The sequence below is a fragment of the Berghia stephanieae genome, chromosome 3 (assembly GCF_034508935.2).
Source record: "Berghia stephanieae isolate SIO BIC M18660-M18661 chromosome 3, UCSD_Bste_1.3, whole genome shotgun sequence".
Lineage (NCBI taxonomy): Eukaryota > Metazoa > Mollusca > Gastropoda > Nudibranchia > Aeolidiidae > Berghia > Berghia stephanieae.
In genome coordinates, this window is record NC_088362.1 from 15,740,381 (window position 1) to 15,753,382 (window position 13,002).

At 33.4% G+C, this 13,002-nt stretch overlaps 1 protein-coding gene across 2 annotated transcripts in view; it reads left to right on the plus strand.

The window, feature by feature from the left end:
• LOC144967210 (citron Rho-interacting kinase-like) overlaps positions 1–13,002 on the plus strand; it is a 52,466-nt gene that overhangs the window by 1,642 nt on the left and 37,822 nt on the right. For both annotated transcript variants that reach the window (XM_078904152.1, XM_078904153.1), the window contains exons 2-15: positions 1,770–1,915; positions 2,434–2,609; positions 3,189–3,340; positions 3,952–4,047; positions 4,532–4,625; positions 5,095–5,304; positions 6,001–6,154; positions 6,478–6,849; positions 7,449–7,603; positions 7,979–8,284; positions 10,231–10,350; positions 10,725–10,886; positions 11,743–11,862; positions 12,651–12,805. In XM_078904152.1, the coding sequence (XP_078760278.1) occupies positions 1,777–1,915; positions 2,434–2,609; positions 3,189–3,340; positions 3,952–4,047; positions 4,532–4,625; positions 5,095–5,304; positions 6,001–6,154; positions 6,478–6,849; positions 7,449–7,603; positions 7,979–8,284; positions 10,231–10,350; positions 10,725–10,886; positions 11,743–11,862; positions 12,651–12,805 (2,411 nt within the window). In that variant the 5' untranslated portion in view covers positions 1,770–1,776. The remainder of the gene's footprint in view (positions 1–1,769; positions 1,916–2,433; positions 2,610–3,188; positions 3,341–3,951; positions 4,048–4,531; positions 4,626–5,094; positions 5,305–6,000; positions 6,155–6,477; positions 6,850–7,448; positions 7,604–7,978; positions 8,285–10,230; positions 10,351–10,724; positions 10,887–11,742; positions 11,863–12,650; positions 12,806–13,002) is intronic.

The following is a 13,002-nucleotide window of genomic DNA, read 5'->3' on the forward strand; positions in this document are numbered from 1 at the left end:
ACCTCAGACAGGTAGCTGACATGGAAGTGGAAGGTTAATGGACCCTTGAGTCTTGAGACTTGAGAGTTCCATCCACTGATAAACTTCTTTTGCTGTGGTTCCATATGAACAATCGCTGGCTCCATGCAGTGAAGTAAATATGTGTTCTGATTGGTCTGTAACTGTAACAAAGCGATCTCATTGGGGATGGGAAGACTACGAGATGACGATGGTCCGTTACCATGCATCGATACCAACTGCCTATTAATACTATTATTGTTATAACGATGTCACTAAACAGGGGTTTTGCTAAAATGTATGTCGCTATTTGGGGGGGTTTTATTACAAATAACATATAGCAAAAAAATTGGGACCAGAGGTCAATGTCGCTGTCCAGGGATTGTCGTTATCCAGAGGTTGCACTGTAAATGAATTTTATAAACAATGAGTAAATTGAGGAACGAGAAAAAATGAAAACTGAAACAATAAAAAAGAAAATAAAACAAATTTTTGTGTTGGACGACTGAAACCTTGCAATCTCTCATCTGTCTTTTCTTAACAACAACAAAAACAAACAAACAATAAATTATAAAGGAGAAGAAAAAATTGCCTACTTAACATAGAATCTGTCGGATTGGAAACTGTATAATCATAATCTTATTTTACAGAGTATTTGGGAAAATAGAGTTCAGCGTCGTTTTGTCAAGAATTTGAAATAGAGATCAAGTGTATTTTCCTGATCGTTCGGAGACATAGAGCTCAAGTTTATTTCCCCGAGTGTTCTGAAAAATATAGGTCACGTTTATTTTCCTGAACATTCGGAGCACGTATATGCGCACACAAACACAAGAGTTGTTGTAGTAGTTGCCAAAGACAACAATAATATTATTACTCCAACATTATCTTTATGGATTTACACAACATTACTACTCTCAACCATCAAGTCGGAATGGACTGGTGTTGTCCGAGTGGGATTGATTGGTAGGGGAACTCAGTGGTGGATTAGAGAGCGACAGACGAATAAGGCGTTGTGGATTTTTTAATAAATAAAAAAAATTTGAGCTTTTATATAGCACAATATCCACTAAACATGCTCTCTAAGCCCTTTACAAGGGATACCTGGCCAACAGAGACATGACGCCTGTTAGGCGATGTTACAAATTTTTTTCTTCGGACAGAGACAACACTGTTAACGGCCCGGTACTGATTTTACACCTGAATACGGTGAGAAAATGTGAGTAAAGAGCCCTTTCCAAGGACTCAACTATGCTCTGAGCGAGGCTTGAACCCAGGACCTTCTGATCCGAAAGCGAGTGTCATACCACTAGACCACATGGCCGATTAGTGTGGGCTGGAGGTATAGGAGGAGTTAATGCCAAGGTGAGGAGGGTTTCATTGGAGGTGTGTGAGTGATGTTGAATGGAGAGAGCAAGAGAGAACAATTATGTAACTGTTACTGTTAGGTTTTGGGCAATTTTTTATTCTTAGCTTTTTCAGTTATTCGGCAATTTGTTTTTGGTTTCAAGATTGTTTGAGCATAATGATAGAGGCTTTCGGTTTATCAATGCTTGGGTAACAGAAACAAACAGGAAAAAATGACAATTTCATTTCATTTCATCAAAATGGTTGACTCTCATGACTCATAGGATTGGATGTTAAGTCAACTGGAGCTTAGAAATTACATGAAAACAACTGATTTAGGATTGAAATTTCTTTCATTTTGTTAAGCCTCAAACTCAAAGTTCTTGGAGCCTATCATTTTAAAAATTACTTTTTATTAACTTTTGCAGGTCTACAATGGCTACCACCAATGGTATGGCAATGGACACGATCATTGAATCTGATTGCCTCATGGATGCTTTCCTTACTCTGTATGAAGAGTGTACCCATGACAATTTGAGTAAAATAAAAAATGTATCAAATTTCACTGGAAAATGTAAGTAGTAAAACATTTCCCATCTTTTTTTTTTCATAAAATTTAACTGGGTTGTTTTCTATTTATTTTCTTCTATGACATCTTGATATGGTTGATAATTGGATCAAATCAAATTTTTTTCATTATAATTTCTTCTTCGTCATATCTTGTCTTATTTGTTAAGCCTTGCTCTTGGCTTGTGATCCTTTTGTTAAGCGCTTTGGGCGCATTTAGTGTTCAAACAACACCATTGTCTTGGTTTGGATTGTTTTTGTGAAAGATTGCGTAGATTGTTTATGTTGTGCCAAATTAGCAAACTATGCATGCAACACAGAGGTGCACATTAATATCCAGCTTAGTGTACCAAGAAGCTGTTGTCAAGTGTCTCACAACAAATGTATGTTGTGACTACTATTCTATTAGTATTAGATAGCTGTAATGTTATTACAATTTTAGAAACAAAAGCATTTTTGTTAAGTATCATATATAAAAATTGTTATATCAACCTAAATTTCTTAATAGCCTTTATTTTATTAAAGACCGCCAAGCTGTTTCAGAACTGAAGAAGAAGAGAATGTGTAAAGCAGATTTTGAGGTGAAAGATGTGATTGGAAGAGGACACTTTGGGGAAGTCTGTGTTGTTAAACTCAAATCTACTGGAGACGTTTATGCAATGAAAGTTATTCGCAAGTCTGATGTTCTTGCACAACCTAATGTAAGTATCAGCATGACTTAAGATCATAGATTTTCTGAGTGTATCAACTCTTCAAAGGCGGGAGTTCAGTTTTACCCTAGCCTGATACTAATATTAGATCTTTCAGGTTTCATCAAGGCAGAAGGGACTGCAATGCTACCAGAGCTTCAATGAAGCCAAGCTCGCATTGCTTTTTATGTGTCTTGATAGAAACAAATACATCTTGTGAGAGGTAATGATTTGAAAGATGTCTTGCCTTTAAAGAGTTTACAGTATTCCTATAATTATTATTATCTAATAGCAATGCCATGTGTGCACACTTAATCCTGATCACTCAAATTTTTTATCCATATATGGCATGTCACATTTGGATAATCAAATTATTTCATTTCAATGATTTATGCCTTTTTATTCAAATTATCGTGTCCTTTTTTTACATAATGTTTTTATTCAGAGTCAGTTTTCTGATTTTATCTTTGTTTATGTTTGGAGTTATCCAACTAGTAAAAGACTTTTAAGTTAATCAGTATTGTGAAAATATTGTCTTTTCTGAAAAATTATGAAAAACCTATTTCAACTTTATATTTGTTTATTTTTCAGATGTCATTCTTTGAGGAGGAGAGAAATATCATGGCCTCCGCTATAAGCAGTCCCTGGATCACGAAACTTCACTATGCCTTTCAGGATTCTGTCAATTTGTATCTTGTTATGGATTTTTATCCTGGCGGAGATTTATTGTCATTATTATCCAGGTAAGATATAAGATATGACACGGCCAATTTTTAATTGTGCCTGGTTTCTTTTCTCTTTTTTTTTTTTGTCATAGTGACCCTGAAACACAGGTTTATGAACACTTCTATTGTACTCTCAATATTTTAACAAGCATTGGGACTTGAAAAGAACAGTAAAATAATACACACTGTGGCTAAATCCAATTCAGCTTGTTTGAATTTCAGTCAGACATCCTGCTACTTGGCACGTAGACTACTTTGTTTTCACCCTATCATTCAAAATTAAAGATTATTGAATTATAGATTGCTATGTGAATGTCTCTTGCGAATGAATAATTTTTTGGGGCGACCGTTCAATATTTTCATGTCTAAATATGATGCAAGATCATGGAGGTTTTTCAAAATTTCAAATCTTTTATTTATTTTCCTAATAAGGTTTTTTCCCTTTCTCAATTTATCGTATTTTTACTCCTCTTAATCTTATCCTTTTCTTATTTTTATTCTTATTCTTGGATTGATTTACTCAGTCAAGTATACTCGTCAAAAGTTGTCTAAAAATATTAATTTAATAACTCAATTGGGTTCATCTTTAATGGATGATTTTAATAAGGCATTGTTTCTTATTTTAACAGGCATGATAATATTCTTGATGAGGAAATGACCAAATTTTACCTGGCAGAGACTGCATTTGCCATCAACAGTCTTCACAAAATGGGGTTCATTCACAGGTAGAATCTTTTCTTTTTTCTTTCTTTTTTAAAATTTTAATCTCTCTGATAGGGAAATGAATCATGTTTATATCTTCATTGCAAAACACTGTATAAATATATTATTCCACACAAAAAAAATGTTAGTGACTAATCATTTTATTAACAAAATTTCACTCGCTCCTTGTGAAGACTTCATACATTTCTCTTACATTACTTTTATGTAACAATTTTCTTCCCTTTGTATTCTATATTTAATTTAGTTCTTCAAACCATAAAGATTGAAGTAGAAAAAATGAAGAGGTCACTGAATCAATTTGAATATGAAAAGAATAGAAATAAGGAGAGAAAAAAACCCCCAAAAAAGCTTTAAAACATTGCATTAGCTTGTATAATTATTTGTTGGTTTGCTGTGAGACTGAATTGGGATAAAATTGTCACATTCAATTAAACTCTTTTCTTTCTTTTTCTCTTTTTTTTTTTTTTCTTTTTTTTTTTTTTAAAGAGATGTTAAACCGGATAACATCCTCTTGGACCATTCAGGGCATGTAAAACTGGCTGATTTTGGATCTGCTGCTAAAATGGATTTGAACAAGAAGGTGAGTTTTCAATTTTTTATTTCATTTAATTGATTTTTCTTTTAAATTTGAATTCTATTGCACGTTCATGGGAATTGCAGTGACTCAATTGGTGGAGTATCAGATCATGACTGACATCCATTTGTCTGGCTTTGGGATCACTCAGCATCGTTTTTTTACCACCTCTCCCTCTCTCTCTCTCTCTCTCTCTCTCTCTCTCTCTCTCTCTCTCTCTCTCTCTCTCTCTCTCTCTCTCTCTCTCTCTCTCTCTCTCTCTCTCTCTCTCTCTCTCTCTGTGTGTGTGTGTGTGGAAAGTTTTATTACTGGCTTTTATATGATTAGAGTGCTATTATTTACATTTTATGATTTAGTTGAGTTAGAATTATGAATTTATTTTATTCACTCATTTTCTTAATATTTTGGTGTATAACTACGCATTCCATTTCTCTTATATTTGCGTATTTCTCTTATTTACCTTTGTTTTTACCAGGTATCAGCCAGCATGCCGGTGGGTACCCCTGACTACATCGCCCCAGAACTCTTGACATCTATCAGTAAATCATCACAGATAACATATGGCCCTGAGGTAGATTGGTGGTCCCTTGGAGTTTGTGCTTATGAAATGATGTTTGGGACCCTTCCTTTCACCAACAAGCAAATGTCTACTGTCAGTACGTATGCAAGCATCATGGACTTTAAGGTTAGTCATGTGTGTGTCAGTGTGTATAAATATATATATATATTTTTTAATGATATATGGTCAATACTCTTTAAATGGTACACATTTACATTGTTCACAAAGTCACTAAATCTATAATGAGCAAAATTAATAGTGAAAGTTATTTTGTGATCTTCTTGCCACAATTGTATCCATTACAAGTACAAAGCATGTAATGGCATGTAATGCTTAGCTGCTAGAAGCTATAAAAATGTGTGAACAAAAATTACTCTAACTGCTTTTTAAAAGAGCTAAATACTTAACACTGAACAATTCAGGCTCAAACCCCTTTATTATCAGCCAACAAATCTCCCCTCCCCCTCCCACATTTACATTGTTCACGAAGGCAGTAAATCTACAATGAACAAAATTAATAGTGAAAGTAATTTTGTGATCTCTACTTGACCTTGCCACACCCCTATCAATTTGCTAGATTGAATCGGTCTTGTTGCTATTCAAACCCCACTTTAGAATAGAAAAACAAAACCATGTTGGTTTTGTGGCATGTAATGCTTATCTGCTAGAAGCTGTGCTGGACTGTAAAATGTTGAACAAAAATTACTTTAACTGCCTCTTAAAAGAACTAATTACTTAACACTGAACATTTCAGGCTCAAACCCCTTTATTATCCTGTGACAATGTGAAAAATATACACTGATTCTTAATTTTGAATTCCAGAAAACATTGCGGTTTCCTGCTGATAGTAATGTTTCCTCAGAAGCCAAAGACTTCGTAAAAAGCCTGTTGACTGACTCAGATAAACGTCCATCTTGGGAAGAGATTAGCAGTCATCCATTCTTCTCTGACATTTCTTGGACCAATCTTCAGAACGGTATTGGATGTTTTACCATATTTGTTTAGGACTTAATGACCAAGAAAGAATGTTTATAATTGTATTTTAAAAATTTGTTTTCATTATAAATCATAAGGTTAAATCAACCAATTTGTTCTGTTTGAAAAAAAAAAAAAAATAACTTCAAGCCAAATACATACTGAGATAGTTTAAATAGAAATTTCACCAAGGGTTCTTTGATTTTTAAAAAAATGTTCATTATTTTCGTTTTCCTAATAATTTGGAAATGAATTAATGGTTCTATTACGTTTCTATTAAACATGTTAATGGATTGATTCCACCATATTTTCATCTTCATCCAGAAACAGCCAAGTATGTCCCATCCATCAATGGTCTGGATGATACTTCTAATTTTGACGAGTTTGAAAAGGTTCAACCTCGACCAGATCTTGAATCTCTGAAACCAAAGAGGGACTTTACCGGACGTGACCTTCCCTTCATAGGTTTTACTTATTCAAAAGAATCCATACTGTCTTCAAATGTAGAGACTGCATTGATTAATAAGCATCCTGTAGATACTGCTATTGGTGTTGTTTTTGATGACAAGGATGAGGAGATTGCTCGCTTGAAAGACTTACTGCAAAAGGAAAGGAAGTTTTGGGAAAACTCAGAAGATAAGGGGGTGTCTCTGTTGGAAGATGTGATCTCAATGAACAAGGAGATTAGGGACATGGGTATGTTTAAAGAAAGCTTGACTTATGAGAATATGCTCAGTGTTAAGATTTTATAATCTTCAATGCGAATAAATTAAAATGCAGCCTTTTCAAAATTATCATTCTGTTTTTCTTTCGGCAGTAACGTCATTCATGAATATAGATGATCTATCATTAATAATAGTTAATTTGAATCATAATTAATGTGAGTACAAGGTTTCCAATTTTCCGTATATTTATGGAATTCAGTTTGTTATAAACCCTCAGTATAGTTTCCATTCACCTGCTAAACTGGGAAAAAAAAAGGTAAATTTATCATGTCTTTTTACTGGAGTTCAGCACTCATAAAGGGGCTTCAGTTAATTTTTGCCTCCTGAATTGGCAACCCTGTGAGCATAATTCTAAATTTGTGTCATTGAATTTGCTACATCACCTCATAAAAGAAAGAAAGAGAAGAGTTACAATTTATTTACTTTACACTTTTTGTAATGATAAGTTTTCTTTTCTTTTACTTTATTTAAATTTGTTAAAGATTTATTTCCTTTTTTTTTTTTTTTTTTTTTTTTTTTTTTGTTTTAAAAAAAATTTAAACACAAAAAATTAACTCTGTCTTTCTGTAGAGTGTGAACTTCAAGAGACCAAGCTGGAGGAAGTTAAAGCCAATGTGGTATTGATGGAGAGTGATTATGAAAAGTTAACAGCCAAACTAATGGAAAAGGAACGGAAACTAGAAAAGGTGGAAGCTGCTTTGCAAGAAACAGAAAGGAAATTGGAGGTAGAATTATGTTTTGAATATTACACTGGAATAAGAGTTGAGCACTTTCAATTGTATCCATTTACAAGTCTCTCCAAATTTCCTTTAGATTTGACCTGAAGAGTATGTACTTTATTCAAGCCCTTGAAATACAATAAATATTAATTCTCTGTAGTTTTGTTTATAAAGATAATGTTGCTTATTGCTTTTTACTTTTGATAGTAAATGTACTATGTTACCATAAGAGAATTTTTAATATTTTCAATTTTCTAATAAATGTATATTAGATTGGTATTGACAAACCAGATATCTGTCAGTGGAAATTTTATTTTAGTTTAATTCATTGACTTGTGTTGCCATACTTTTTTCCCTTTATTTATAAATCACAAATTGCAGGCTCAACAACTGAAGTTGAATAAGGAGAGGCGAAAATCCAGAGATGACCAAAGGAAAGATCTCGTGCTAATGGAGATAAGAGACGAAACTTGGCAGAGTCTTTTGGATGAGAAACAGGCTTTGATTGATGAACAAAGACAGAAACTGGAGGAGTATGAGAATCTTTTGGAAGCTTATGAAGAGAGTGAGGAAAAACAGGCCACTGAGGTGACCCAGTTACAGCACAAAATGAACACATCGCTCTTGGATGTGAAATCAACTATTTCAGGCAGTAAAGACATTGTTGAGATGGGAGGAGAAACAAAGGTATGTTGACTTCTATATCAATTCCTAATTCTCTCTCTCTCTCTCTCTCTCTCTCTCTCTCTCTCTCTCTCTCTCTCTCTCTCTCTCTCTCTCTCTCTCTCCCTCTCTCTCCATCTCTCTATCTATCTATTCAATCATATAATTCAAATGTTATGAGAAGAGTGGTCAACATGTCAACAATAACAATGGGGCAAAGTATTAAGTATTTCCTATGGTTTTTCTTGTTGATCGGTCCACACTGATGTTTCTGGTCTGTTTGGCCATCTTCAGGTCTGTGGAGGACTTTTACTTTTGTTGCTGTTTGTAGAAGTAGAAGTCTCACACAATCCTGATGACCAAAGAGACAGGAAACATAGGAGTAGAAGTCTCACACAATCCTGATGACCAAAGAGACAGGAAACATAGAAGTAGAAGTCTCACACAATCCTGATGACCAAAGAGACAGGAAACATAGGAGTAGAAGTCTCACACAATCCTGATGACCAAAGAGACAGGAAACATAGGAGTAGAAGTCTCACACAATCCTGATGACCAAAGAGACAGGAAACATAGAAATAGAAGTCTCACACAATCCTGATGACCAAAGAGACAAGAAACATAGGAGTAGAAGTCTCACACAATCCGACCAAAGAGACAGGAAACATAGAAGTAGAAGTCTCACACAATCCGACCAAAGAGACAGGAAACATAGGAGTAGAAGTCTCACACAATCCTGATGACCAAAGAGACAAGAAACATAGGAGTAGAAGTCTCACACAATCCTGATGACCAAAGAGACAAGAAACATAGGAGTAGAAGTCTCACACAATCCTGATGACCAAAGAGACAAGAAACATAGGAGTAGAAGTCTCACACAATCCTGATGACCAAAGAGACAAGAAACATAGGAGTAGAAGTCTCACACAATCCTGATGACCAAAGAGACAAGAAACATAGGAGTAGAAGTCTCACACAATCCTGATGACCAAAGAGACAAGAAACATAGGAGTAGAAGTCTCACACAATCCTGATGACCAAAGAGACAAGAAACATAGGAGTAGAAGTCTCACACAATCCTGATGACCAAAGAGACAAGAAACATAGGAGTAGAAGTCTCACACAATCCTGATGACCAAAGAGACAAGAAACATAGGAGTAGAAGTCTCACACAATCCTGATGACCAAAGAGACAAGAAACATAGGAGTAGAAGTCTCACACAATCCTGATGACCAAAGAGACAAGAAACATAGGAGTAGAAGTCTCACACAATCCTGATGACCAAAGAGACAGGAAACATAGAAGTAGAAGTCTCACACAATCCTGATGACCAAAGAGACAAGAAACATAGGAGTAGAAGTCTCACACAATCCTGATGACCAAAGAGACAGGAAACATAGAAGTAGAAGTCTCACACAATCCTGATGACCAAAGAGACAGGAAACATAGAAGTAGAAGTCTCACACAATCCTGATGACCAAAGAGACAAGAAACATAGGAGTAGAAGTCTCACACAATCCTGATGACCAAAGAGACAGGAAACATAGAAGTAGAAGTCTCACACAATCCTGATGACCAAAGAGACAGGAAACATAGAAGTAGAAGTCTCGCACAATCCTGATGACCAAAGAGACAAGAAACATAGGAGTAGAAGTCTCACACAATCCTGATGACCAAAGAGACAAGAAACATAGGAGTAGAAGTCTCACACAATCCTGATGACCAAAGAGACAGGAAACATAGAAGTAGAAGTCTCACACAATCCTGATGACCAAAGAGACAGGAAACATTGGTAAAGACCGATCAACAAAAAAAATCGTTGTAAATAAATAATAAAATATATCTATCAATCTATTTATACCTACCTAACTACCTGCCTATATCTATCTATCTATCACTAGGAATCATGACATAATGGCTATGTGTGAAAATCTCTTTATTTTTGTCTTTTTAAAAAAAATATTCATAGTTTCAAGTTGATACATTGCAACACACCTGGTGTCCTTCTAAAAGAAAACTGATTGTACAAGTAACGGTGGATGCAGGGAGATGTTCTTTTGTGGATAATAAAACTGTGGACAAGTTGCAGGTGAGTTCTTTAAAATCAGGACAGCCTTTGTATGTTCTCATTTAAAGCAATGAACTAGTATTATTATTATTATTATTATTATTATTATATTATTATTATTATTATTATTATTATTATTATTATTATTGTAATATTATTGATATTATTATTTATTATTATTATTATTATTATTATTATTATTATTATTATTATTATTGTTATTACTGTTGTTATTATTATTATTATTATTATTATTATTATTATTATTATTATTATTATTATTATTATTATTATTATTGTTTCTCTATAATTGGCTCTTTCAACCATTTTTGGGGCTCTTAAGTCTTGACTCAAATACCATATGTATCTTTAACAAACACCTTTATTGTTTTCAGGAGTTGCAGAAAATGGTGGACAAATATGTCAGCTTAGCTAAAACATGGCAAGAAAAAGAAGAGGATTTTAAGTCCAAGATATCAGTCTTGGAGAGTGAGAACAAAACTCTGATTCATAAGGAGGGCATGGGACGGAAAATGAAAGAAAGTTTGATGGAAAAGGTATCTCGTGGTATTTGATATTTCGTTGCTGCCAACTGTCCCGATTTAGTTATCTGAGAAAAAAAGTTTAATGAAAACAAAATTGGACAGATAATGTGTATGTAAATGACCGTTGCATGTCCCAGGATTGTGATTTTTTTTACTATCAAATTAAAACAAGGAACAGAAAAATCTCTTAGATTGTATTTTATAATAGTCTAAATATACTGCTGTTTTGGTTCATGACGGTATTGTGCTTTAGGATATCCAGTTTTAGCTCTTTGAAAAGTTGGCAGCTATGATATTTTGATATGTTGCAGTTGGTTAAGCATTTAAAATTACTGATCTGTATATAATCTTTAAAACTATATAGAAAAACCATACCATGCACTTTTGTTATTATTTAACTAACAAAAGTTTGTGGCAATATGTTCAAGTTCAAGTTCAAGAGTTTATTTTAGGTCATTGGCCAATAACCATAACATCTCTCTAACAAAAATTATTCGAACATTTATAATAATAAAGAAATAACATCTTTTAGTAATGAATTATGGCGATAAATAAAAAGCAATAATAATAATAATTATATTATAATGATAATAACATGTCTCAGTATACTTCCATTTACTGCTTCCAACAATTCTGTCATCATTACAACCAAAAATCATAACAAAATAATATAGTTATTCATTGATAACTTTGACAATTTCAGCTATTGTGACAATAGCTCACTAAAATGTTACCATAAACAATATTCGACTCAATTATTTTCCAATGTTTATTATAACATCATCCACTGATACATACACACCGAGACATGCGTATACATCTTTACTTTGATGTCATCTATTTTTTTCTTGTTTTTCACTTTCTAAAGGTGTCAACATACCAACAAGAAGTTCACTCTCAGCGGTCCATTATCAAAGAGCTCCAGACCTCCATGTCAAGCTATTTGACCAAGAGTTCTGAACACTCAGAGACAGAGATCCGTCTCAAAGTGAGATATCTTATGCTGTTTTTATTTAAAAAATGTTTTTGAATTACCTGGCACTTGTTGAAAGGAATTTTAAATTAGATTAATTGAGTTCTTTGAATTAAAATAATATTTCATATAAATTATTTTGAAAACCTCTATTAATGATTAAGATAGATTATACTCTGTGAAGAGTATCACCCTATGATTTAATGTATATTTTAACACTCCTTTTGTAGCCTCCAATAGGAATAAACCAGTTGAGCTTAGAATGCATTAAAGACTGCGGGTGGCACAATTGTATTATTATTGTAATAATTTAAATCAAAGGTCAAGGTAGCTAGTCATTTATAGAAAAACTAATGAATTCTTACCTTCACCTTTTAAAATAAATTTTCCATCTCTGCATCGAACTGAACTTGTATTGAATTTGGTCACTTAATTTGTTACATGATTTAAATAATACAACCATTTGTGATTTCATTTTTTTTGTTTGGCACTTTAAATTAAACTGAAATTTTCTTCTAATCTCGTCTTACTCAAGAATTCTATATTATATATTCATATGATATTTGTATATTTTCTGGCTTTAACTATGATTTTGTTGGAAACTGTACACTGGGGTGTTTTTATACAGTTTTTGACCAAGATTGAATATTTCGTAACTTTAGAGAAGCCCTCTGTACCGCGGTCCGAAAATCCAATATAGGTCAAAAACTGTATAATATTTACAAGATAAAATAACTCTAGCAGTTTTAAACAATGTTAACAGTTTGGAGGAATAATTACAAGTTGTGTGTTTTCTTACGTAGGATGTGATGCAGACAAAACTCAATCTTGAGAAAGAGCTACTTTCTCAAAAGGAAGAAATCAGCAAATTACGACAATCTGCTCTGGCAAAGACCAATGAGATGGCAGCTACAATCAGAAAGTTAGAGGAACAAAGGGCCAAGGCTGACGATTTCAAGTATGTTAGTCATTACGGCATAAATTATGTATAATTTATAATGAAGCCATTTAGTGATACACTTGATTTGTTACTTGTTGAAGTTTTTATTTTATGAGGTTCAAGGATATATGTTTTTGGAATGTACCTTAATGTTATTTTTAATTGAATGCAAGGAATGAGATCGTGAATTTTAGAATAATAATAATAATAAAAGG